General features: G+C 44.8%; 1 protein-coding gene across 4 annotated transcripts in view; it reads left to right on the top strand.

Annotated features, from left to right (window-relative positions):
* Positions 1-18720, top strand: part of LOC139422692 (Rho GTPase activating protein 24) — a 209303-nt gene extending 190583 nt beyond the window's left edge. For 3 of the 4 annotated variants that reach the window (XM_071173905.1, XM_071173908.1, XM_071173909.1), the window contains 8 exons: positions 3079-3286; positions 8079-8211; positions 9837-9910; positions 10079-10200; positions 10464-10576; positions 10850-11204; positions 11461-12190; positions 18087-18720. In XM_071173905.1, coding sequence (XP_071030006.1) covers positions 3079-3286; positions 8079-8211; positions 9837-9910; positions 10079-10200; positions 10464-10576; positions 10850-11204; positions 11461-12190; positions 18087-18330 — 1979 coding nt within the window. In that variant the 3' untranslated portion in view covers positions 18331-18720. The remainder of the gene's footprint in view (positions 1-3078; positions 3287-8078; positions 8212-9836; positions 9911-10078; positions 10201-10463; positions 10577-10849; positions 11205-11460; positions 12191-18086) is intronic. The other variant, XM_071173907.1, reaches the window with a different exon arrangement.
* The last annotated feature ends 8968 nt before the right edge of the window (positions 18721-27688 follow it).

Genomic DNA, 27688 nt, shown 5'->3' with positions numbered 1-27688 from the left:
TGTCACAGTCTCCACTCCAGACCAGACTAGACGGTCGACCATCCAGGGAGTCTGTATAAAAGCCAGACTCTCCTCACCCGGCCTGGCCCGGCCAGCATGTCAGGAGGATTTACGTGTTTAAATCTACAGTAGCCTTCCACCTCTGCTAATACACCCACAGATCTACACACACACACAAACGTACACACAAACAAACAAATGTGCACACACACTCTGAACTGCTATATGTGGCCTCTGGATAACACTCTCAGATTCATGGCCTGCGGAATTTCTACTGACATTTCTCATCCTCTTTTCCTTGTATTCCTTTACTGGAGAAAGTAGTCTGGACACTTTGTTCAAGCCTCTCCTTGTGGAGAAAGTAGTCTGGACACTTTGTTCAAGCCTCTCCCTGTGGAGAATGTAGTCTGGACACTTTGTTCAAGCCTCTCCTTGTGGATAAAGTAGTCTGGACACTTTGTTCAAGCCTTTCCTTGTGGATAAGTAGTCTGGACACTTTGTTCAAGCCTCTCCTTGTGGAGAAAGTAGTCTGGACACTTTGTTCAAGCCTTTCATTGTGGATAAATAGTCTGGACACTTTGTTCAAGCCTTTCCTCGTGGAGAAAGTAGTCTGGACACTTTGATCAAGCCTTTCCTTGTGGAGAAAGTAGTCTGGACACTTTGTTCAAGCCTCTCCTTGTGGAGAAAGTAGTCTGGACACTTTGTTCAAGCCTCTCCTTGTGGAGAAAGTAGTCTGGACACTTTGTTCAAGTCTCTCCTTGTGGAGAAAGTAGTCTGGACACTTTGTTTAAGCCTCTCCTTGTGGAGAAAGTAGTCTGGACACTTTGTTTAAGCCTCTCCTTGTGGAGAAAGTAGTCTGGACACTTTGTTTAAGCCTTTCCTTGTGGAGAAAGTAGTCTGGACACTTTGTTTAAGCCTTTCCTTGTGAAGAAAGTAGTCTGGACACTTTGTTTAAGCCTGTCCTTGTGTAGAAAGTAGTCTGGACACTCTTCCTTTTCATGAGTGAGAGGTTTTCTTAGTTTAATCTGTGTATTTTGTGAAGATCTGACGTCACATTCTATAGACATTTCTTCAACTTCTGTTTTTGAATGAATGGAGACCGAAAGGACAGAAACAGAAGACTGGAAGAAGAACCCAGGGTAGAGAAAACATCTGGAAATACTCTTACCACAGTACTCTGCTGTTGCAAAAAACAGAGTAACTGAGACCTCACTGAAAACCACAAACAATGACAAAGTTATCATACCCATGGGGACATGCCTGTCACATCTCTGTCTTTCTATCTGCTCACACAGCTGCTTGAATACACAGATCGTACTCGTCTTTTCCCTCATCTCCAACGATGCTGAAGCACGGGGGACTTTAAAACTGTGTTCCTTCAGCGCTCTGATTTTTTACCATAGTTTTTTATTCATCGGATCATCTACCGGAAAATGACAAGTTGTGCCAGCTTCAAGAGGGGTGAGGTAAACACGTCACGACAAGTCTGGACACAGCCGTGTGTGAAGAGAGGGGTCACAGGGGTTACGTGTTTTATGACTTTACATACCAGAACAGAACCACTTAGGGCTGATTTGGGAAAACCTATGTGTTTGAGATGACAATGTCATGCTCCTTATTGGGTTTTAGAGTGGAGATATACTGTTGACAAAGATACTGTATTATAAGTGAGTGTTGCTGAGTGTTTCGTTATTTTGTTTATTAGCTCAATGTTTCAGAATGTCTCTGTATCAACTCTTTGGTAAGATTGGAACAACACACTTTAGGGACATGCAGGATTTTGAACAACAGAATTAGACTATTGCAGTTGCTCATTGTTAACTGTGCCATACCTCATTGTAGCCTACCACATGTTGTGTTCAGGGCCAGGCCTCTGTCTCTGTCTGTGTCTGGAGACCAGAACAGTATGCAGCAGATCCAACGCTCTCAGGAAGGCAGCCTTAGCAGCTCTAATCCCCTGTTGAACGCCGTCCGCATGAGACCTTTAAATGTGAACTACACCTGGGTTCAAACACTATTTGAAATCGTTCAAATACTTTGAGTGTTTGTGTCATCCTGCCTGGAGTGCCAGATTGCCGATTTTGCTTCTTTAGGACTATTAGTCCATAAAGTCAGGCATGCTCAATCAAGCACAGATAACGTTTTTTTTTTTTTTTTTTTCAAATACTATTTGAAGCCAGGTCTGATGTGAATCACAATTTGTTTCTAATGGATTGCCACAGACAAAAGGCCAGAGCAGCAGAGAGTAGAACATAGAAAAGGAGAGGAGACCCAAAACAAAGGACAGGAGAGGAGACCAGATGAGAGGAGAGGAGAGCAGAACAAAGTAGAACAGAGAAAAGGAGAGGAGAACCAAACAAAGGAGAGGAGAGGAGAGGAGAGGAGAGGAGAGGAGAGGAGAGGAGAGGAGAGGAGAGGAGAGGAGAGGAGAGGAGAGGAGAGGAGAGGAGAGGAGGTTTGATTTAATCTCTTGGATTTGTAGGTGTTTTGTGTAGGATTAATAATACATTTTCTTTACTACAGTGGTCAGAGTCAGATCTATTTTAGGCTGAGAACAGAAAAACAGATTCCATTGGAATTAATCAGATGGTTTAGGATCCCCATGTTCTCTTTGATGCTGTTATCTGTGTGGCTTTAGTAACATGAGCCAGTTTCTCCCTATTTGATACATTCAGATCGGGGGATAAATCTGGTCTGTTTTTTAATGGGCTTGATGTGATGCCATGGTTTGACAGGATATTTTCCCTTTAATGTTCTAGAAGAAAATGCTATAAAAAAAATCTAATTGTGAAAATCCTCAAAACATGTCCACTGCCAGTTAGTCCGTCTTTTAAAAAAATCACTTTTAACTGAACACTAATGCAGTATTCTTCATAGCACACAGTGTTATGTTTCCTATGATACCTTTAGCTGTGAGTTGATCGCTGTTTAACATCCTCAACATGCCAATGAGTCGTTACTCGTCATGTACAGGATGTCTTTTGGAAGAAAAAAAACAAACACAGATTTAACAAGAAAAGCACAATATACATCCTACATACTAACATTGAGCTGCGCGTGTGTTTGTGTCTCTGCCAGGTATCTTTGGTCAGAAGCTGGAGGAGACGGTGCGGTACGAGAGGCGTTATGGGAACAGGCAGGCCCCCATGCTGGTGGAGCAGTGTGTGGGCTTTATACGCAAGTGGGGCCTACGGGAAGAAGGCCTGTTCAGGCTACCAGGGCAGGCCAACTTGGTCAAAGAGCTGCAGGATGTCTTTGACTGCGGAGAGAAGCCCTCCTTCGACTGGTATGTTACGTTTACTGTAAACGAGATGAAGAAATGTGGACAAATGTAAATGCACAACTTTCATTTGGCTTGTGTTTGTTTGAGTGTGATTCTGTTCATTCCATTATGAGCCTGTCCTCCTTATCTCTCCCTCCACCAGCCTCCACTGGTGTATATATATATATATATATATATATATATATATATATATACAGTATGGACTTTTTTAAGGAAAACCCCGCCTTGGACTGCATGTCAGCAATATACAATATACTGTATATACACTGAGTATACAAAACATTAAGGACACCTGCTCTTTCCATTCAGAGGATGAATGGGCAAGACAAAAGATTTAAATGCCTTTGAACGGGGTGATGGTAGTAGGTGCCAGGTGCACCGGTTTGTGTCAAGAACTGCAATGCTGCTGGGTTTTTCACGCTCAACAGTTTCCATGTGTGTATCAAGAATGGTCCACCACCCAAAGGACATCCAGCCAAGTTGACACAACTGTGGGAAGCATTGGAGTCAACATGGGCCAGCATTCCTGTGGAACGCTTTCGACACCTTGCAAAGTCCATGCCCCGACGAATTGAGGCTGTTCTGAGGGAAAACGGGGGTGCAACTCAATATTAGGATGTGTATGGGAACCCACAGCATTGGCAGTGTTTTAGCCATTCTTATTCACTCTGCAATATATAGAATCTCAAATCAAATTCCACATTTTTTATCCTGTTTCCTGCTAATTCTGTATCGGGGTCTGCCAGGATCTTATAAAATATTCCCACAGTAGTAATAATTCTCAGACTGGGAATGACATGGAATTAAATCTGGGAGTGGAAAGTGGTGACAGACGGCTTTTGGCACATCAACCTAATGCCTCAGGGCATTATTATGGGATGCTCAGACACCTTACCTGTGATGACTTTTACTGACAGCTCTGTTGATATGCATTTCGTGCACATGACTTTAAGGAGTTCTCATATAGGTTAGCTGTTTAAAACTAAATGAGAAGTCACACCAACAATTTATTTTTAAACAAATGTACTTTTTTTTTCCCAGCATGCTCTACTGCAGATTGATATTTTGGAATAGTTTTTAATATCTGTGTTTTTTGCATGTACACTGAGTGATTCATTGATCAAAAGTTGGGCAACACAAAGATAACATTTTTTTCTTCTAAACTAATCCAATTATTGAATTTTGGCACCCATTGCTGAAATGGTTGTTCCAGTTTAAATGGCTTGAGTAGTTTCTTCCCACTGTTCTTAACCCTGGCAGTCAAATCTGTTTCCTCAAAATGTTTGAGTAGCCAGAACTTACCCGGGTTTTACAGTGTAGAGGCCGATTCAGAGTCAAGATAAGAGTGTGCTCAACTCAGACTTCAGTGGAAACCATCAGTAAGAAACTTGCAGGAGTATTAAAAATGCAAGAGGGAGAGAGGGAGGGAAGGCGAACGAGGTAAGAAGGGAGAGAAATAGGTCGAAAGGGTGGAAGGGAAAAAGAGGGATATGGGGTCTCATCGAGTGTGACTGTAAAGTGCTGATTACATTCTGATGCTGACAGTCCTCCTGTAGTATTCTAACTCAGAATGACATTACATTCTGACACTGACAGTCCTCCTGTAGTATTCTAACTCAGAATGACATTACATTCTGACACTGACAGTCCTCCTGTAGTATTCTAACTCAGAATGACATTACATTCTGACAGTCCTCCTGTAGTATTCTAACTCAGAATGACATTACATTCTGACAGTCCTCCTGTAGTATTCTAACTCAGAATGACATTACATTCTGACGCTGACAGTCCTCCTGTAGTATTCTAACTCAGAATGACATTACATTCTGACAGTCCTCCTGTAGTATTCTAACTCAGAATGACATTACATTCTGACACTGACAGTCCTCCTGTAATATTCTAACTCAGAATGACATTACATTCTGACGCTGACAGTCCTCCTGTAGTATTCTAACACAGAATGACATTACATTCTGACGCTGACAGTCCTCCTGTAGTATTCTAACTCAGAATGACATTACATTCTGACAGTCCTCCTGTAGTATACTAACTCAGAATGACGTTACATTCTGACGCTGACAGTCCTCCTGTAGTATTCTAACTCAGAATGACATTACATTCTGACACTGACAGTCCTCCTGTAGTATTCTAACTCAGAATGACATTACATTCTGACACTGACAGTCCTCCTGTAGTATTCTAACTCAGAATGACATTTCATTCTGACACTGACAGTCCTCCTGTAATATTCTAACTCAGAATGACATTACATTCTGACACTGACAGTCCTCCTGTAGTATTCTAACTCAGAATGACATTACATTCTGACAGTCCTCCTGTAGTATACTAACTCAGAATGACATTTCATTCTGACACTGACAGTCCTCCTGTAGTATTCTAACTCAGAATGACATTTCATTCTGACACTGACAGTCCTCCTGTAGTATTCTAACTCAGAATGACATTACATTCTGACACTGACAGTCCTCCTGTTGTATTCTAACTCAGAATGACATTACATTCTGACGCTGACAGTCCTCCTGTAGTATTCTAACTCAGAATGACATTACATTCTGACACTGACAGTCCTCCTGTAGTGTTCTAACTCAGAATTCTTCCATAGCGACTCAGGGCAGGCGAGAAGAGAATACTGGCATAGAGGTGACGATTGGGACTGTTTTAATTTGAACTCCTAAACTATAGCACTGAGATAGAACTGCTAATTGGATACAGCTCCTGTTCTGGGGAGGGAGGGAGGGAGGGAGGGAGGGAGGGAGGGAGGGAGGGAGGGAGGGAGGGAGGGAGGGAGGGAGGGAGGGAGGGAGGGAGGGAGGGAGGGAGATTCCCTACTGTGTGGGATGTAGCAGAGAGGGATGTGTGTATCAGGATGGTGACACCTTCCATAACTCAGAGATGATAGAGGCATGTGAGAGATGGTCCCCTCTCCCACCACACACCATCGCCCACAGTATGGCATTACTCAGAATGACATTACATTCTGACGCTGACAGTCCTCCTGTAGTGTTCTAACTCAGAATTCTTCCATAGCGACTCGGGGCAGGCGAGAAGAGAACACTGACATAGAGGTGATCGTTGGGACTGTTTTAACATGCTGTCACACTTTATTTATGCGCTACATCGTACAGTGCCCTCCACTTATATTGGCACTCGTGATAAATATGAGCAAAAGGGTCTGTAAAGAAAATATATTTGCAGTAATAATGTGTGACAAAAGGTTGTTGAGCTCCACAAATCAGGAAATTGCTATAAGAAAATAGCTCAACGGTTGAAAATGCCCATTTCCACTATCATGGCAATAATTAAGAAGGTTAAAGCAACTGGAGATGTTAACAACTGGCCTGGAAGAGGACGTGGGTCTATTATTGACCCCACACACGATGAGGAGGATGGTTCGAGTGGCCAAAAAATCTCCAAGGATCACAGATGTGAAATTGCAGACATTGGTTGGGTCTTGGGGTCAGAAAATCTCCAAAACTACGATCAGATTTCACCTTCAAACGGTACTAGAGCTTTCAATGGGACCAGATTCTATGGTCAGATGAGACCAAAATATAGATTTTTGGAAATAAACACCAGAGGTGGGTTTGGCATAGACAGAAAGATAGATATGTAGAAAAGTACCTCATCCCCATTGTGAAGTATGGTGGTGGGTCGTTGATGTTGTGGGGCTCTTTTTCTTCCAAAGGCCCTGGACAACTAGTTAGGATACATGGTATCATGGACTCCATCACGTACCAGCAGATATTAAATACCTGACTGCCTCTACTTGGAAGCTTAAACCTGGCCGTGGTTGGATCTTCCAGCAGGACAATGAACCAAAGCACACAAAATCAACACAAAAACTGTTCGCTGACCACAGAATCAAGGTTTTGCCATAGCCGTCCCAGTCCTCTGACCTAAACCTCATAGAAAACCTGTGGGATGAGCTGAAGAGGAGAATCTACAAGCGTGGACCTGGGAATCTGAAGGATCTGGAGAGATTCTGTATGGAGGAATGGTCTCAGATCTCTTGTCATGTGTTCTCCAACCCCATTGCGCATTATAAGAGAAGACTCAGGGCTGTTATCTTCAGAAAAGGGAGGTTGCAGGAAGTATTGAATGAAGAGGTGCCAATAATTGTGGCACACATATATTTGAGAAAAACATTTGTTTTATGTTAAGAATGTACTTTTTCTTTCAATTATTTTACTTTCATGAAACGTTAGATTTGTGTGAATATTTTGAAAGAAGACAAAGAGGATAAACAATAAAATAAATAAAAATTCACAGCCTGTTTTGCTAATATTTACCAAGGGTGCCAATATTAGTGGAGGGCACTGTACATCCATCCTTCCACCCTCCCACCACCCCTCTCTCCTTTCCCTCCCTCATTGCCCCCTCCATACATTGATCTGTGTTTATGTCTTCTTCGTTTAAAGGTGCTTCATCTTACTCACTCTACCCCTCTCCTCTACCTCTCTGCCTTCATCTCACTCCCCACTCTCCTCTCTCTCTGCCTCCATCTCTGTCCCTCCCTCACCCTCTCCTCTCCCTCTCTGCTTCCATCTTTGGCTCGCTGTTTCTCTCTCTATTTCACCCTCTCACTTTCTCCTCTCTCATCCCTTTCTCTTCTCTCTCTCTCTATCCTCTCTCTTCTCTCTCTATCCTCTCCTCTCTCTCCCTTCTCTCTCTTCTCTCTCTCTTCTCTCTCTCTTCTCTTTCTCTCCTCTCTCTCTGCTCCTTTGCTCTCTCACTCTCTCCTCTCCCTCTCTCCCTCTCCTTCCTCTCTCTGCAGTAATACAGATGTTCATACAGTAGCCTCTCTACTAAAGCTGTATCTCAGAGAGCTACCAGAACCAGTCATCCCCTTCTCCAAGTTTGATGACTTCCTCTCCTGCACCAAAATGCTCTGCAAGGATGAGGAATCTGTAAGTACTTCCTGGGTCTAAGATTTAAGTTGTATCTGAAATGGCTTCCTATTCACTTTACTGCGTTGGGCCCTACTTTGTACCAGAGCATGTGAGACATGTCAAAAGTAGTAATAGGGTGCCGTTAACCATTCATATCGGATGAATCTTCTCTCACACTTCAAGACTTGCTGCTTTATGGGGTATCAGTCCTCAACTCCCCTCAGTCACTCTCCAATCCTGTTTGTTTTCATCTTTCATTCAGCAACTTGGTGTGTGTCTTAGCTGGGCTGAGCTGTGTGTGTGTGTGTGTCTTAGCTGGGCTAAGCTGTGTGTGTGTGTGTGTGTGTCTTAGCTGGGCTGAGCTGTGTGTGTGTGTGTGTGTGTCTTAGCTGGGCTGAGCTGTGTGTGTGTGTGTGTGTGTCTTAGCTGGGCTGAGCTGTGTGTGTGTGTCTTAGCTGGGCTGAGCTGTGTGTGTGTTTGCGTATGTGCGTGCTTGCATGCCCATGTGTGAATCTAACTCCAGCGTGACTTATAGGCTAGCTATCTTACCTCTGAAAACACACAGCCAGTCAACCAGTCAGCCAGTCAACAAGTCAGCCAGTGAGCCAGCCAACCAGTCAGCCAGTCAACCAGTCAGCCAGTCAACCCATAGGTATTGGATCATTTCACAGCAAACACAATCAAAGTCCTGAGCATGACCAGCAGACTGAACTGAAGAAGCCAAACATTTTTCTTGTTCTATATCTCATATTCCCACCCTGCTTTGCTGTCTTTTCTTTGAATGGTTTGAAAGACAATGAAAATGTCAAAGAAAGTGAAGTTTTTTTTTTCTTCACAGGATCAGTGTAGACCTTGAGAATGGCCCGTCGGTAAAGCTAGTGAGGTCACGGCAGGAGACACAATAATGGTCTGGGATACGGGCTTTCTCCCAAATGATACCCTATTGATACCCAGAGCCCTATCGGCTCTGGTTAAAAGTATTGCACTAGATAGGGAATAGGGTGCTCTTTGGGACTCAACTAAGGATATTGATTATGTATGGTCAAATCTGGACCAGATTAAAAATGGAGATCTGTTAAGATATCGTCAATGGATCACCTATGACTTGTTAAATGGACTCATAAGATTAATGGTACAGGTATGCTGAATTGGATAAATAGGGTTTATTATGCATTTTTAATATCCATTCATAATGTGGGGAAAATATCGACTAAGGATACATTTAAAGCATACATGTCAACCAGAGGCTTCGTTAACTGTTAACTATCTACTTCCGTAAAACAATTAGCTAATATTCTGTGGTGATGTCAAACTATTTATTTGCCCTAATCCATCCCATGAATCGCTCCCAAGAGCGTATTAAACTGATACATTAGGGGCTCCTGAGTGGCGCAGTGGTCTAAGGCACTGCTTCTCAGCGCTAAAAGTGTCACTGATGACACTGTGGACATTTTTTTTGATGAGCAAGAACAGTGGCAGCCATGGAAAGTGTTGGGAAAATAATTTGGTGACATCTTGTGGTCTTAATGTGAATTACAGGGGGGGGGTGGCAGTTACCCCAGGGGGCTTCTTACCCCCTAGTACCCTACTTCTATAGTACATTGGGATGTACATTAAGTGCAACTTGTGTATTCTCTCCCCAGGGAATGAAGGAACTGAAAAGACAAGTGGAATGTCTACCTCCAGTCAACTACAATCTGCTTCAGTACATATGCAGGTAGAGTAGTATAGCTGCATTATTGTGTATTATTATAGTACTGTGAAGACCAGTATTATTTTTCATAGACTGACCTGCAAAGTTTCTAGTGTTGGTGACTTTGTTGTTCCACAGTATTGAACTATCATTAAAAAGCTTGCTGGGATGTTAATTGTGTTTCTCCTACAGATTTTTAGATGAAGTCCAGTCCTATTCAGGTGTGAATAAAATGAGTGTCCAGAACCTGGCCACGGTCTTTGGTCCAAATATACTACGGCCAAAGATTGAAGACCCTGTAGCAATCATGGAAGGTCAGTTTGTTTTATAACTCAGCTTGATGTCTGTGGCTTTTCAGGTTGCCATTGTCAAAGAGAACCTACCTGGTTAACTAAAGTGCATTTCGATGGAAAAATTTAACTTTTTAAGTGGAACGAACGGCATACATGATCTCAATAATGAATAAAATATGTAGTAATTTGACACCATTGTCCTTCTAGGCCTACGACACTGTGAGTATACAGTATTCTGATGCGTGTGGCCCTGTGAAGACATATAACCTTTCTGGTGTTCTCAGGTACAGTGCTAGTGCAGCAGCTGATGTCTGTTCTGATTGGTCGTCACGACGTGTTGTTCCCTAGAGACGAGGACAGTCCCAAGACACTGGAGCTGGTCAACAACAACAATGAGGTGGGTGGTGTACGAGCCCGTGTGTACGAGCCCAAGCATGGTATTTAAAGCCTGGTACTAGCTAGCTAGCAACACCAAGGTTGTGGGTTCAAATAGTAGTGGAGGGGAATTCGGAGTCCCGCTCTAGTGATTAGTAGCCCTGGGACTTGTAAACCCAATTGTCAGCCTTGGTCCATAAGGTTCCTTCTTGGTCTAATGGTTATGACGTTGGGTTCTTTGACATATACTCAAATGTTCCCACTTCACAAAGTGTAATATATTATTATCCTGTAGGTCCAGAAGAGGCTGACCCAGATTGTGCCAACGGTACAGACTACAGAACAGAACAACAATACCCAAATACCCCAGCAGAGGGTGAAACAGTGTTCTTGGGAGACCCCCGAGTCGCCTCACCGCCAGCCCCCGGTAATGTTAGACAACAACGGCTCCGGTTCTCCTCGCTCAGCCAGCCCACTTAACGGCCATGTTACCGGGCGCTTTGACCTGGCCCGCAGCCCGCCGTTAACCGTTAAGAAGAACCCGGCGGTCTCCAAGGGCAGCGGCGTGGTCACCAACGGCTCGTTTAGTTGTTCCCCCTCTGGAGACGCAGCCAACCAGGAGAAGAGCCAGACTCTGCCCGGTAACACAGGTCTGCTCAGTTCTGTCAGATTTGAATTGCACTAGGTTTGATTTGAATTGCACTAGGTTTGATTTGAATTGCACTAGGTTTGATTTGAATTGCACTACGTTTTGATTTTAACTGTTGATTTTGACTGTACTTCTAATGTAAGGTGTCCTTGAGTATAGGATAGGATATACTTTATTGTCCCCATGGGGAAATGTGTCTTGGACACTGACAGTCCTGAAAGTCACATAAAACGTATTGTTGTTATTTTTATTAATAGGAGGCATCAGCGGCCTCCAGGCCCGGCGCACCCTGAAGGGCTCGGGCACCAAGATGGGCACCAGCGGGGTCCCTAACGGAGGTGTCCGCATGGGCGTGTCAAGTACCGACGTGGTCAACGGTACCCTGAACGGGCGTAATGGTCTGTGGGTTCCCAATGGCTACCCGGTCACCTTACGAGACAGCAAGTCTCGGGACTGTGGGGAGCAGACGGCAGCCCAGAACCGGCTGTCCACCTATGACAACGTCCAGCAACAACAACAACAACAACAACAACAACAACAGTTACAAAATCAACAACAGCCGTGTCTCAGCTCTAGCTGTGAGGACAAGCAGAGTGTGGACAGTGCTACCTGGTCCACCTCCTCCTGTGAGATCTCTCTTCCAGACAACTCCACGTCCTGCCGTTCCTCCACCACCACCTGCCCAGAACAGGACTTCTACGGTGGGCTGGGCCACTACCAGGACCCCCTGCTGCTGCTGGATGGACCTAGGGGGCTGTCCTCCCTCGACGAGCAGCCCCAGCCAGGGGGGGATGTGGAGGGGGAGCGGAGGAACGGTGCTGGAGGTAGTGGAGGGAGGGGTAGTGGAGCCACCAGCAGCAGTGATAACAGTGAGACGTTCCCTGTCAATAAAGGACCCAGTAGTCACAGTGCTCTACACAGTCTGGTGGCCAGCCTGAAACAGGAGATGCAGAAGCAGAAGACAGAGTACGAGGCCAGGATAACAAGGTAGCACCACTACCTCCTACTGTGTTTTTATAATAAAACTGAGATAGGCATTTATTTCATTTGAGGACAGTTCATGCATATCTTAACAAGCTCTTTCTGCAGACAGAGGATCTTTCTTAATTGTTTTTCTTCTCTTTCATTGCACTGATCTGAAAGAACGGACAAAGTGAAAGCCAGCCAAGTATTTTACAATCAGTTCAGATGAAGGGAATGAGATGAATAGAAGACTGTTTTAGAGATTTAAGGAAGAGCTTAAAGATGTCCTTCTGTTGAAAAGCGATATCCCAGTATAAATACAGTAAACACACTAAAGAGAAGACAAAAAAATGTTATGAGCTAAATGTTTTTTTTTTTAGACTGCAAACTTCAACGAGTAGGGCATTGAAGGAATTGGTCTAATGGGAATCCATGATCATATAAAATAAAATGTTAGTTGTCATATACTCTGAAATAAGGACTACACCGAACAGGTGTACTGTAGACCTTATCGTGAAATGATTACTTACAAGCCCTTAATTAACCAACAATGCTGTTCAAGAAATAGAGTTAAGAAAATATTTACTAAGTAAACTAAAGTTTTAAAAAATTAAAAGAAGTAACACAAGAAAATGTCATAACAATAACGAGGCTATATACATGTGGTACCGGTACCGAGTCAATATGCGGGGGTACAGGTTAGTCGAGGTAATTTGCAAAGTGACTGTGCATAGATAATAAACAGTGTGTAGCAGCAGTGGATAGGGGGGTCAATGTTAATAGTCCGGGTGGCCATTTGATTAATTGTTCAGCAGTCATCAATCAAATGTATTTATATAGCCCTTCTTACATCAGCTGATGTCACAAAGTGCTGTACAGAAACCCAGCCTAAAACCCCAAACAGCAAGCAATGCAGATGTAGAAGCACGGTGGCTAGGAAAAACTCCCTAGAAAGACCAGAACCTAGGAAGAAACCTGAAGAGGAACCAGGCTCTGAGGGGTGGCCAGTCCTCTTCTGGCTGTATCGGGTGGAGATTATAACAGAACATGGCCAAGATGTTCAAACATTCATAGATGACCAGCAGGGTCAGATAATAATAATCACAGTGGTTGTAGAGGGTGCAACAGGTCAGCACCTCAGGAGTAAATGTCAGTTGGCTTTTCATAGCCGATCATTCAGAGTATCTCTACCGCACCTGCTGTCTCTAGAGAGTTGAAAACAGCAGGTTTGGGATAAGGTAGCACTTCCGGTGAACAGGTCAGTGTTCCATAGCCACAGGCAGAACAGTTGAAACTGGAGCAGCAGCATGACTGGGGACAGCAAGGAGTCATCAGGCCAGGTAGTCCTGAGGCATGGTCCTAGGGCTCCAGATATAACAGACTGACCCTAGCCCCCCGGCACATAAACTATTGCAGCATAAATACTGGAGGCTGGGACAGGAGGGGTCGGGAGATACTGTGGCCCCGTCCAACGATACCCCCAGACAGGGCCAAACAGGCAGGATATAGCCCCACTCATTTTACCAAAGCACAGGCCCTACACCAGTAGAGGGATATCTTCAACCACCAACTGACTATCCTGAGACAAGGCTAGGGTGAGCATCCAGCCAGGACGCGTTGTGCCAGCTCTACACTCCAGACCAGTCCGCCTCCACGGCCCAGTATATCCTGCGCCGGCTCTACGCACTATGCCTCCAGTGCGCCTTCATAGCCCACGAAGATCTCCCCCATGGCACAAACGCAAGGGGGGCACAAACCCGGGGGGGGGAGCTCCAACCCGGACAGGAAGGTCACGTCAGTGACTCAACCCACTCAAGTGACGCACCCCTCCTAGGGACAGCATGGAAGAGCACCAGTAAGCCAGTGACTCAGCACCTGTAATAGGGTTTGAGGCAGATAATCCCAGTGGAGAGAGGGGAACCAGCCAGGCAGACACAGCAAGGGCGGTTCGTTGCTACAGTGCCTTTCCTTCATGGCTTGGTGGGTAGAAGCTATTAAGGAGCCTTTTGGTCCGAGACTTCTTGCAGTGCGGTAGCAGAAAGAACAGTCTATGACTTGGGTGACTGGAGCCTTCCTCTGACACCGCCTGGTATAGAGGTCCTAGATGGCAGGAAGTTTGACCCCAGTGATGTACTGGGCCGTATGCACTACCCTCTGTAGCGCCTTATGGTCAGATGCCGAGCAGTTGTCATACCATGCGGTGATGCAACCGGTCAGGATGGTGCAGCTGTAGAACCGGTGGACCAATGCCAAATATTTTCAGTCTCCTGAGGGGGAAAAGGTGTTGTTGTGCCCTCTTCACAATTGTATTGGTGTGTTTGGACCATGATAGTTTGTTGGTGATACCAAGGAACTTGAAACTCTCGACCCGCTCCACTTCAGCCCCGTCGATGTTAATGGGGGCGTGTTCGACCCCCCTTTTCCTATAGCCCATGATCAGCTCCTTTGTCTTGCTCACATTGAGGAAGAGGTTGTTGTGCTTGCACCACACGGCCAGGTCTCTGAGCTCCTCTCTATAGACTGTCTCATCGTTGTCGGTGATCAGGCCTTCCACCTTTGTGTCGTCAACAAACTTCATGATGGTGTTGGAGCCGTACTTGGTCACGCTGTCGTGGGTGAACAGGGAGTACAGGAGGGGACTAAGCACGCACTCGTGAGGGGCCCCAGTGTTAAGGATCAGCGTGGCAGTTGTGTGGTTGCCTACCCTTACCACCTGGGGGGCGGCCCATCAGGAAGTCCAGGATCCAGTTGCAGAGGGAGGTGTTTAGGCCCAGGGTCCTTAGCTTAGTGATGTGCTTCGTGGGTACTATGGTGTTGAACGCTGAGCTGTAGTCAATGAACAGCATTCTCACATAGGTGTTCTTTTTGTCCAGGTGGGAAAGGGCAGTGTGGAGTGAGATTGAGATTGCGTCATCTGTGGAGCTGTTGGGGCGGTATGCGAATTGGAGTGTGTCTAGCGTTTCCGGGCATGATGGTCTTGATGTGAGTCATGACCGGCCTTTCAAAGCACTTTATGGCCACCGACATGAGTGTTACGGACAATAGTAATTTAGGCAGGTTACCTTCGTTTTCTTGGCCACGGGGACTATGGGGATCTGTTTGAAACATGTAGCTATTATAGACTGGGTCAGGGAGAGGTTGAAAATGTCAGTGAAGACACTTGACAGTTGGTCCACGGATGCTTTGAGTACACGTCCTGGTAGTCCGTCTGGCCCAGCGGCTTTGTGAATATTGACCTGTTTAAAGGTCTTGCTCACATCGGCTACGGAGAGCGTGATCACACAGTCGTCCGGAACAGCTGGTGCTATCCTGTATGCTTCAGTGTTGCTTGCCTCGAAGCAAAATCAAATCAAATCAAATTGTATTTGTCACATACACAAGGTTAGCAGATGTTAATGTGAGTGTAGTGAAATGCTTGTTCTTCTACTTCCAACAGTGCAGTAATATCTAACAAGTAATCTTAACAATTCCCCAACAACTACCTACTTACTACACACAAGTCTAAAGGGGTGCATGAGAATATGTACATGTAAGTACATGGATGAGCAATAACCGAGCGGCATAGGCAAGGTGCAATAGATGGTGTAAAATACAGTATATACAGTGGGGAGAACAAGTATTTGATACACTGCCGATTTTGTGTGTTTTCCTAGCATGTAGAGGTCTGTAATTTCTATCATAGGTGCACTTCAACTGTGAGAGACGGAATCTAAAACAAAATCAGGAAAATCACATTGTATGATTTTTAAGTAATTAATTTGCATTTTATTGCATGACATAAGTATTTGATACATCAGAAAATAAGAACCTAATATTTGGTACAGAAACCTTTGTTTGCAATTACAGAGATCATACGTTTCCTGTAGTCCTTGACCAGGTTTGCACACACTGCAGCAGGGATTCTGGCCCCCTCCTCCATACAGACCTTCTCCAGATCATTCAGGTTTCGGGGCTGTCGCTGTGCAATACGGACTTTCAGCTCCCTCCAACGATTTTCAATTGGGTTCAGGTCTGGAGACTGGCTAGGTCACTCCAGGACCTTGAGATGCTTCTTACAGAGTCACTCCTTACTTGCCCTGGCTGTGTGTTTCGGGTCGTTGTCATGCTGGAAGACCCAGCCACGACCCATCTTCAATGCTCTTACTGAGGGAAGGAGGTTGTTGGTCAAGATCTTGCGATACATGGCCCCATCCATCCTCCCCTCAATACGGTGCAGTCGTCCTGTCCCCTTTGCAGAAAAGCATCCCCAAAGAATGATGTTTCCACCTCCATGCTTCACGGTTGGGATGGTGTTCTTAGGGTTGTACTCATCCTTCTTCTTCCTCCAAACACGGCGAGTGGAGTTTAGACCAAAAAGCTCTGTTTTTGTCTCATCAGACCACATGACCTTCTCCCATTCCTCCTCTGGATCTTCCAGATGGTCATTGGCAAACTTCAGACGGGCCTGGACATGCGCTGGCTTGAGCAGGGGGACCTTGCGTGCGCTGCAGGATTTTAATCCATTACGGCGTAGTGTGTTACTAATGGTTTTCTTTGAGACTGTGGTCCCAGCTCTCTTCAGGTCATTGACACAGGTCCTGGTCAATGGTCTGGGCTGATCCCTCACCTTCCTCATGATCATTGATGCCCCACGAGGTGAGATCTTGCATGGAGCCCCAGACCGAGGGTGATTGACTGTCATCTTGAACTTCTTTAATTTTCTAATAATTGCGCCAACAGTTGTTGCCTTCTCACCAAGCTGCTTGCCTATTGTCCTGTAGCCCATCCCAGCCTTGTACAGGTCTACCATTTTATCCCTGTCCTTACACAGCTCACTGGTCTTGGCCATTGTGGAGAGGTTGGAGTCTGTTTGATTGAGTGTGTGGACAGGTGTCTTTTATAGGTAACGAGTTCAAACGGGAGCAGTTAATACAGGTAATGAGTGGAAAACAGGAGGGCTTCTTAAAGAAAAACTAACAGATCTGTGAAGGCCGGAATTCTTACTGGTTGGTAGGTGATCAAATACTTATGTCATGCAATAAAATGCAAATGAATTACTTAAAAATCATACAATGTGATTTTCTGGATTTTTGTTTTAGATTACAGAATTACAGACCTCTACATGCTTTGTAAGTAAGAAAACCTGCAAAATCGGCAGTGTATCAAATACTTGTTCTTCCCACTGTACATGTGATATGAGTAATGTAAGATATGTAAACATTATTAAAGTGGCATTATTTAGAGTGGCATTGTATAAAGTGACCAGTGATACATTTATTTAAGTGGCCAGTGATTGGGTCTCAATGTAGGCAGCAGCCTCTCTGAGTTAGTGATTGGGTCTCAATGTAGGCAGCAGCCTCTCTGAGTTAGTGATTGGGTCTCAATATAGGCAGCAGCCTCTCTGAGTTAGTGATTGCTATTTAGCAGTCTGATGGCCTTGAGATAGAAGCTGTTTTTCAGTCTCTCGGTCCCAGCTTTGATGCACCAGTACTGACCTCCCCTTCTGAATGGTAGCAGTGTCAACAGGCAGTGGCTTGAGTGGTTGATGTCCTTGATGATCTTTTTGGCAATCCTGTGACATCGGGTGGTGTAGGTGTCCTGGAGGGCAGGTAGTTTGCCCACGGTGATGCGTTGTGCAGACCTCACTACCCTCTGGAGAGCCTTGCGGTTGAGTGCAGTGCAGTTGACGTACCATGCGGTGATACAGCCCGACAGGATGCTCTCGATTGTGCATCTGTAAAAGTTTGTCAGGGTTTTGGGTGACAAGCCACATTTCTTCAACCTCCTGAGGCATTGTGTTATGTCATGACTTACCTGGACCACCTATTGAGATGTGCCTTTTGTTAAGTAAATTGGGTGTTAAATGATGTGAAAAAGAGACTGGAATGCCACTTTAAATAACTTCTTCCTCCTTCTAAACTAACTGCTCTCGTCTCTGCAGCCTGGAGCACAGTAACCTGGAGTTGGAGACTGAGATGGGGACTCTTCACGAGGAGCTGAACCAAGAGAAGAAGAAGGTCACCATGGCGGAGATCAAGTTTCGTAACGCAGAGCGAGCCAAGGATGACGCAGAGAAGAGGAACGAGATGCTGCAGAAAGAGATGGAACAGTTCTTCTCTACCTTCGGAGATCTGACCGACGACCCGCGCAGGCCCGACCGGGCCAATACCATCTGGATCCAGTGAGGGGTTGTGTCAGTGCAGGGTGGACTGTGCCATTTGAATCGAATGAGAGGGGGTGGGACTTGACAATGACTTGGAGACATATTGAAAGGGACATTACCGTCTGGATCTAGTGAGGGGGGTGTGTACCACCTGGGGGGTGAGAGAAAGTGGGAGAATGTACTAAGGAGAAACTTTGACAGACTGCACCACCTGAATCTAGTGCGAGGGGGTGTCACAGTACACGGTGGACTGTGCCATTTTAATATAGTGAGAGGGTGTGTGGCAGTGCAGGGTGGACTGTTCCATTTTAGTCTAGTGAGAGGGTGTGTGGCAGTGCAGGGTGGACTGTTCCATTTTAGTCTAGTGAGAGGGGTTTTGGCAGTGCAGGGTGGACTGTGCCATTTTAGTCTAGTGAGAGGGGTTTTGGCAGTGCAGGGTGGACTGTGCCATTTTAGTCTAGTGAGAGGGGTTTTGGCAGTGCAGGGTGGACTGTTCCATTTTAGTCTAGTGAGAGGGGTTTTGGCAGTGCAGGGTGGACTGTGCCATTTTAGTCTAGTGAGAGGGGGTGTGGCAGTGCAGGGTGGACTGTGCCATTTTAGTCTAGTGAGAGGCGATGGGAGTATGTACTAAGGCAGGTTTTCCCAAACTTGGTCCCTTGGACCCACGTGGCACACATTTTGGTTTTTGCCCTAGTACTACACAGCTGATTGAAATAATAAACTAGTAATCAACCTTTGATGGCAAAAACCAAAACGTGCACGTGTGGTCCCCAGGACTGAGTTTGGGTAACCCTGTACTGAGGAGTAGAAAAAAACATTGAGAGGGACAATACCGTCTGAAAGCAAGAGACAATATGGATACAGTGTGTAGTGGGACAGGGTGCATGTCGCTGGACCTCAACCATGCTGAATGACTGTGGCAATATTACTGAAGACGCCAGGTGGCTGGTTATCTGCCTGACACAGACTATACCCAGCCTATACATGGACTACTGAAAGACTACACTACCCATAAAACCATTCTTCTTCACCATTTTCCTTCAAGATCCAATCAAGTATATAATCAACCCTGTTCCATGTTATCATGTATCTGGCTGTGTAGATAGAGGACCATGTTATCATGTATCTGTCTGTGTAGATAGAGGACCATGTTATCATGTATCTGTCTGTGTAGATAGAGGACCATGTTATCATGTATCTGTCTGTGTAGATAGAGGACCATGTTATCATGTATCTGTCTGTGTAGATAGAGGACCATGTTATCATGTATCTGTCTGTGTAGATAGAGGACCATGTTATCATGTATCTGTCTGTGTAGATAGAGGACCATGTTAGCATGTATCTGTCTGTGTAGATAGAGGACCATGTTATCATGTATCTGTCTGTGTAGATAGAGGACCATGTTATCATGTATCTGTCTGTGTAGATAGAGGACCATGTTATCATGTTTCTGTCTGTGTAGATAGAGGACCATGTTATCATGTATCTGTCTGTGTAGATAGAGGACCATGTTAACATGTATCTGTCTGTGTAGATAGAGGACCATGTTATCATGTATCTGTCTGTGTAGATAGAGGACCATGTTATCATGTATCTGTCTGTGTAGATAGAGGACCATGTTATCATGTATCTGTCTGTGTAGATAGAGGACCATGTTATCATGTATCTGTCTGTGTAGATAGAGGACCATGTTATCATGTTTCTGTCTGTGTAGATAGAGGACCATGTTATCATGTATCTGTCTGTGTAGATAGAGGACCATGTTAACATGTATCTGTCTGTGTAGATAGAGGACCATGTTATCATGTATCTGTCTGTGTAGATAGAGGACCATGTTATCATGTATCTGTCTGTGTAGATAGAGGACCATGTTATCATGTATCTGTCTGTGTAGATAGAGGACCATGTTATCATGTATCTGTCTGTGTAGATAGAGGACCATGTTATCATGTATCTGTCTGTGTAGATAGAGGACCATGTTATCATGTATCTGTCTGTGTAGATAGAGGACCATGTTATCATGTATCTGTCTGTGTAGATAGAGGACCATGTTATCATGTATCTGTCTGTGTAGATAGAGGACCATGTTATCATGTATCTGTCTGTGTAGATAGAGGACCATGTTATCATGTATCTGTCTGTGTAGATAGAGAAAAAACTATGCTGAAGAAGAGTTATGAATGTGTAAAAAAAAAGAAAATGTTACAAAAATATTTGTATGTTTGTCTGGTATATTTAAACAACATAACTACGTTTCCATGTGTGACATTTCCATTTGATGTGAACGCTTTTTGTTGAACACACATTTTATTTTCAGCATGGTGGTACTGAATGACTTTATGTACGCAGATGTAGTTTCTTGTGTCTCTAATCAAGTTAATAGAACGTGTGTCTTTTTTTGCTGCGGAGCCATTTCATTCACCCCAAAGAAGAAGAGACAGAACATGTACGTGTTTTTTACAGACGCTTTGGTTTGTTTGTCTGTACTGTAGCTTTAAGACATTGTCCGATAGGAACGGTCTGGCTTCAAATGAATCATATTTTATAGATTCTATTCAACCTAAATACAAGTCTGGTCAGTAATGGTTTCAACATTGAATGTTCATCTATAGTTGATATTTATCCTAAACTGAAACTGTACACGCATTGGTAATAAGACCCATCACTTGTTTTAGGATGTTTGGTCTAAGACTGAAAGAAAGAAGAAGAGCGCTGTAGTTGATTCTGGGTATTAACGGGCACTGTAGATCAGGGGTTACTACCTACAGTAGTATTGGGGAGTATCACAATGTCAAGAGGCTTGAAGAAATAGAGTTTCTCTGTGCTGGTTTCTCAAGCACTCCTGACGTGGGTAGACTGTATAATATGGCCACACATATAACAGAGACTGTAACTGTTTATAGTGGTATAGATTCAGTCTGCAGCAGCCCTGGACCCTGTGGAGTAGAGACCTAAACCCTGTGGAGTAGAGACCTCATGGTGGGCCTGGACCCTGTGGAGTAGAGACCTCATGGTGGGCCTGGACCCTGTGGAGTAGAGACCTCATGGTGGGCCTGGACCCTGTGGAGGAGAGACCTCGTGGTGGGCCTGAACCCTGTGGAGTAGAGACCTCATGGTGGGCCTGGACCCTGTGGAGTAGAGATCTCATGGTGGACCTGGACCCTGTGGAGTAGAGATCTCATGGTGGACCTGGACCCTGTGGAGTAGAGACCTCATGGTGGGCCTGGACCCTGTGGAGTAGAGATCTCATGGTGGGCCTGGACCCTGTGGAGTAGAGACCTCATGGTGGGCCTGGACCCTGTGGAGTAGAGATCTCATGGTGGGCCTGGACCCTGTGGAGTATAGACCTCATGGTGGGCCTGAACCCTGTGGAGTATAGACCTCATGGTGGGCCTGAACCCTGTGGAGTAGAGACCTCATGGTGGGCCTGAACCCTGTGGAGTAGAGATCTCATGGTGGGCCTGGACCCTGTGAAGTAGAGACCTCATGGTGGGCCTGGACCCTGTGGAGGAGAGACCTCGTGGTGGGCCTGAACCCTGTGGAGTAGAGACCTCATGGTGGGCCTGGACCCTGTTTAGTAGAGACCTCATGGTAGGCCTGGATCCTGTGGAGTAGAGACCTCATGGTGGGCCTGGACCCTGTGGAGTAGAGACCTCATGGTGGGCCTGGACCCTGTGGAGTAGAGACCTCATGGTAGGCCTGGATCCTGTGGAGTAGAGACCTCATGGTGGGCCTGGACCCTGTGGAGTAGAGACCTCATGGTGGGCCTGAACCCTGTGAAGTAGAGACCTCATGGTGGGCCTGGACCCTGTGGAGGAGAGACCTCGTGGTGGGCCTGAACCCTGTGGAGTAGAGACCTCATGGTGGGCCTGGACCCTGTGGAGTAGAGATCTCATGGTGGACCTGGACCCTGTGGAGTAGAGACCTCATGGTGGGCCTGGACCCTGTGGAGTAGAGACCTCATGGTAGGCCTGGATCCTGTGGAGTAGAGACCTCATGGTGGGCCTGGACCGTGTGGAGTAGAGACCTCATGGTGGGCCTGGACCCTGTGGAGTAGAGACCTCATGGTGGGCCTGAACCCTGTGGAGTAGAGACCTCATGGTGGACCTGGACCCTGTGGAGTAGAGACCTCATGGTGGGCCTGAACCCTGTGGAGTAGAGACCTCATGGTGGACCTGGACCCTGTGGAGTGGACCTGGACCCTGCACCATATAGATGGATACTGGCCTGTTGTTAGAGTGTGTTGTGTATATATACTAGCATTACTGAGAACCAATAGGGATGTGGCTCGCACATTGTGGGGACTTTGGGAAAGTTCATTTTTATCTGAAGCATCTTTAAAAAAAGAGACTATTTAGATTGCTACGCTACACAGCTGTGTATGGACCTGTGGGGAATGTAGTGGATACTTGTGTCTCTGTCATACAGCACTCACAGTTACAAGGACCTGCTGCTGTTGTCTGTCAGAGAGGAATAGGTGAACCAAAGAGGGATAACTGGCCCCGAAATCTGTCTTCTCCACCAGGTGGTGCTTTTGTTTTGTTTATTTCAATTCAAGCTTTATTGACATGGGAAACCTGTTAACATTGCCAAAGCAAGAGAAATAGATACTATACAAAATTGAAATAAACAATATAAATGAACAGTAAAAATTACACTCACAGAATTTCCTAAAGAATAAAGACATTTCAAATGTCATATTATGTATATATACAGTGTTGTAACAATGTGCAAATGGTTAAAATACAAAAGGGAAAATAAATAAACATAAACATGGGTTGTGTTTACCATGGTGTTTGTTCTTCACTGGTTGCCCTTTTCTTGTGGGAACAGGTCACCAATCTTGCTGCTGTGATGGCACACTGTGGAATTTCACCCAGTAGATATGGGAATTTATCAAAATTGTGTTTGTTTTCTAATTCTTTGTGGATCTGTGTAATCTGAGGGAAATATGTCTCTCTAATATGGTCATGCATTTGGCAGGAGGTTAGGAAGTGCAGCTCAGCTTCCACCTCATTTTGTGGGCAGTGTGCACATAGCCTGTCTTCTCTTGAGAGCCAGGTCTGCCTATGGCGGCCTTTCTCAATAGCAAGGCCATGCTCACTGAGTCTGTACATATTCAAAGCTTTCCTTAAATTTGGGTCAGTCACAGTGGTCAGGTATTCTGCCACTGTGTACTCTCTGTTTATGGCCAAATATCATTCTAGTTTACTCTGTTTTTTTGTTAATTCTTTCCAATGTGTCAAGTAATTATCTTTTTGTTTTCTCATGATTTGGTTGGGTCCTGTCCTGGGGCTCTGTGGGGTCTGTTTGTGTTTGTGAACAGAGCCCCAGGACCAGCTTGCTTAGGGGACTCTTCTCCAGGTTCATCTCTCTGTAGGTGATGTCTTTGTTATGGAAGGTTTGGGAATCACTTCCTTTTAGGTGGTTGTAGTATTTAACGTCTCTTTTCTGGATTTTGATAATTAGCGGGTATCTGCCTAATTCTGCTCTGTGTGCATTATTTGATATTTTTGCAGAATTCTGCATGCAGTCTCAATTTGGTGTTTGTCCCATTTTGTGAATTATTGATTGGTGAGGGACCCCAGACCTCACAACCATAAAGGGCAATAGGTTCTATAACTGATTCAAGTTTTTTTTTGCCAGATCCTAATTGGTATGTTGAATTGTATGTTCCTTTTGATGGCAAAGAATGCCTTGTCTCTCAGATTATTCACAGCTTTGTGGGAGTTACCTATGGCACTGATGTTTAGGCCAAGGTATGCATAGTTTTTTGTGTGCTCTAGGGCAATGGTGTCTAGATGGAATTTGTATTTGTGGTCCTGGCGACTGGACCTTTTTTGAAACACCATTATTCTGGTCTTACTGAGATTTACTGTCAGGGCCCAGGTCTGGCAGAATCTGTGCAGAATATATAGGTGCTGCTGTTGGCCCTCCTTGGTTGGTGACAGAAGCACCAGATCATCAGCAAACAGTAGACATTTGACTTCAGATTCTAGTAGGGTGAGGCCGGGTGCTGCAGACTGTTCTAGTGCCCTCGCCAATTCGTTGATATATATGATGAAGAGGGTGGGGCTTAAGCTGCATCCCTGTCTCACACCACGGCCCTGTGGGAAGAAATGTGTGTGTTTTTTTACCTATTTTAACCGCACACTTGTTGTTTGTGTACATGGATTTTATAATGTCGTATGTTTTACCCCCAACACCACTTTCCATCCATTTGTATAGCAGACCCTCATGCCAAAATGAGTCGAAGGCTTTTTTGAAATCAACAAAACATGAGAAGACTTTGACTTTGTTTTGGTTTGTTTGTTTGTCAATTAGGGTGTACAGGGTGAATACGTGATCTGTCGTATGATAATTTGGTAAAAAGCCAATTTATCATTTGCTCAGTACATTGTTTTCACTGAGGAAATGTACGAGTCTGCTGTTAATGATAATGCAGAGGATTTTCCCACGGTTGCTGTTGAGCCAAAAAGATTGGAGAAGTGGTTTACCCATACATCTCCATTTTGGATAGATAATTATTCGTGTTGTTGTTTGTTTTGTGTTTTCCAATTTTACCAGAAGTGGTTAGAGTCTATGGATTCTTCAATTACATTGAGCTGATTTCTGACGTGCTGTTCCTTCTTTTTCTGTATTGTTTTAGTGATTCACCGTAGTGAAGGCGTTGACTCAGGTCTTCTGGGTCTCTATGTTTTTGGTTGGACAGGTTTCTCAATTTTTTTCTTCGATTTTTGCATTCTTCCTCAAACCATTTGTCATTGTTCATTTTCTTCGGTTTTCTGTTTGACATTTTTAGATTTGATAAGGCAGCTGAGAGGTCAAATATACTGTTAAGATTTTCTACTGCCAAGTTTACACCTTCACTATTACAGTGGAATGTTTTGTCCAGGAAGTTGTCTAAAAGGGATTGAATTTGTTGTTGCCTAATCATTTTTGGTAGGTTTCCACACTACATTCCTTCTATCTATAACATTTCTTAATATTACTTAGTTCCTTTTGCTTGGATGCCTCGTGATTGAGTTTTGCTCTGTTCAAGGAAACTGATTTTGCTGTGATCTGATAGGGGTATCAGTGGTATCAGTGACTGAACGCTCTGAGAGACTCTGGGTTGAGGTCAGTGATAAAGTAGTCAGTACTACTGCCAAGAGATGAGCTATAGGTGTACATACCATAGGAGTCCCCTCGAATCCTACCATTGACCATGCACATATCCAGCATGCGACAGAGCTGTAGGAGTTGTGGCCCGTTTTTGTTGGTTATGTTGTCATAGTTGTGCCTAGGGGTGCCTATGGGGGAGGGAATGCTGCCTCCAGGCAGGTAATTGTCCCCCTGTGTGCTCAGGGTGTGAGGTTCTTGTCTGGTTCTGGCAATTAGGTCACCACAGACTAGTACATGTCCCTGGGCCTGGAAATGATTGATTTCCCCCTCCGGGATGGAGAAGCTATCTTCTTTAAAGTATGGAGATTCTAGTGGGGGGATATACAGTAGGAAGCACACAGGAGGACATTTTTCTCTTTTAAGATAATTTCCTTTTGAATTTCTAGCCAAGTGTAAAATGTTTCTGTTTTGATTAATTTAATGGAGCGAGTTAGGTCTGTTCTATACCAAATTATCATACCCCCCGAGTCCCTTCCCTGTTTCACACCTGGTAGTCTGGTGGTTGGGACAACCTGCTCTCTGTAACCTAGAGGGCAACCAGTGGGTCCGTCTCCTCTATACCATGTTAGTTGTAGGATGACAATGTCTGTGTTTCCGAGCAGGAACCTGTAAGTCCAGGTTCCTGCTCTTTAGGCCAAAGGCAGATGACCTCTGGCCTTGGATATTCCAGGATGAGATAGTGAAGGCTTTGTGTTCCAAAAAGTGTCCAATGTTGTTGGTCGTGTGGTTTGGCCTCAGGCCATTAAGTGTGAGCAGAGCCTGCTGAGCAGCCTTGGCTTGGGCTAGTGTAAGGCTAGTGTAAGAGTGGGGGTTGGGCCTGTTTGCCCCCTCACGGCCTGGGCGTATGTGTGACTTCCATGTTGAGGCCCTCTTTGCGGGGGTGGGGTGCATAGGGTGGGCATAGTTCTGATCTGAGGGGGCCTAAATGGTCATGGCTGACTTGAGGGGGTTGTTGATTGGTTGGGGTGGGTGTGCGGCTGGTGGTGTTGTGGTCTGGATGTAGGTCCTCTCGGCATGGGTCCTCTATGTGGGGGGGGGGGGATCTGTTGCTCCTGTGTGAAGTGTTGGGCCTGCGTTTGAGAGCGATGTCCTTTAGGGTCCGGGCGAAGGTGGGCCCCGCTGCCTTGTATAGGTGGACTTGGTCATAGAGGCTGTTCAAGTCCAGGGTGGAGTGGTGGGCGCCATACTTTTATTTCTCTCTCCAAGCAAGGAGTTTTCAATTTGTGTCAAATTTGGTTAGCAAAAATAAATAAATGAAATGGTTTATTTGATCTAATGGAATTTTTGTAATCCTTAGGTTGTTTCTAGTGTACTGATATTAGTAGGACACGTGATATCCTTGCAACTTTGAGAAAAAAAACTACTTTATATTGGAGTTGTGCCTGGTTGTCACTAGTTACCACAAACACAAAGTCATAAACCCTGCGTATTTCTACAATTTATCTTCTTAAAATGTGATTTTAAACCTAACCACACTGCTAACCATATGCCTAACCCTAACCTTAAATTAAGACCAAAATGCCAATTTTTGTGCCCATTAAATTTTACGATATAGCCAAATTTGACTTTGTGGCTATGGTAACTAGTGGAAACCGTTGTGCCTGTTGGTCACTGCCCTCTCATTGGCTAGAATGGTCCCACCTGATCTTGCCTCCTCCCACCTGCCTTCCATTTTTGAAGACATTTATGTTAATTGTTAGAGCACACACTAGAGTGTCTGGTTAATATCTGTGCATCTGTTTATGAAAAGAACTGAAGGACCCCATATAGGCGTCCCTTAAGGAGCGCCTGTCAAATCAAATCAAATCAAATCAAATTTTATTTGTCACATACACATGGTTAGCAGATGTTAATGCGAGTGTAGCGAAATGCTTGTGCTTCTAGTTCCGACAATGCAGTAATAACAAGTAATCTAACTAACAATTCCAAAACTACTGTCTTGTACACAGTGTAAGGGGATAAAGAATATGTACATAAGGATATATGAATGAGTGATGGTACAGAGCAGCATAGGCAAGATACAGTAGATGGTATCGGGTACAGTATGTACAAATGAGATGAGTATGTAAACAAAGTGGCATAGTATAGTATAAAGTGGCTAGTGATACATGTATTACATAAGGATACCGTCGATGATATAGAGTACAGTATATACGTATGCGTATGAGATGAATAATGTAGGGTAAGTAACATTTATATAAGGTAGCATTGTTTAA

The sequence above is a fragment of the Oncorhynchus clarkii genome, chromosome 12, assembly GCF_045791955.1.
Source record: "Oncorhynchus clarkii lewisi isolate Uvic-CL-2024 chromosome 12, UVic_Ocla_1.0, whole genome shotgun sequence".
NCBI lineage: Eukaryota > Metazoa > Chordata > Actinopteri > Salmoniformes > Salmonidae > Oncorhynchus > Oncorhynchus clarkii.
This window is presented reverse-complemented; position numbering and strand designations above follow the sequence as displayed.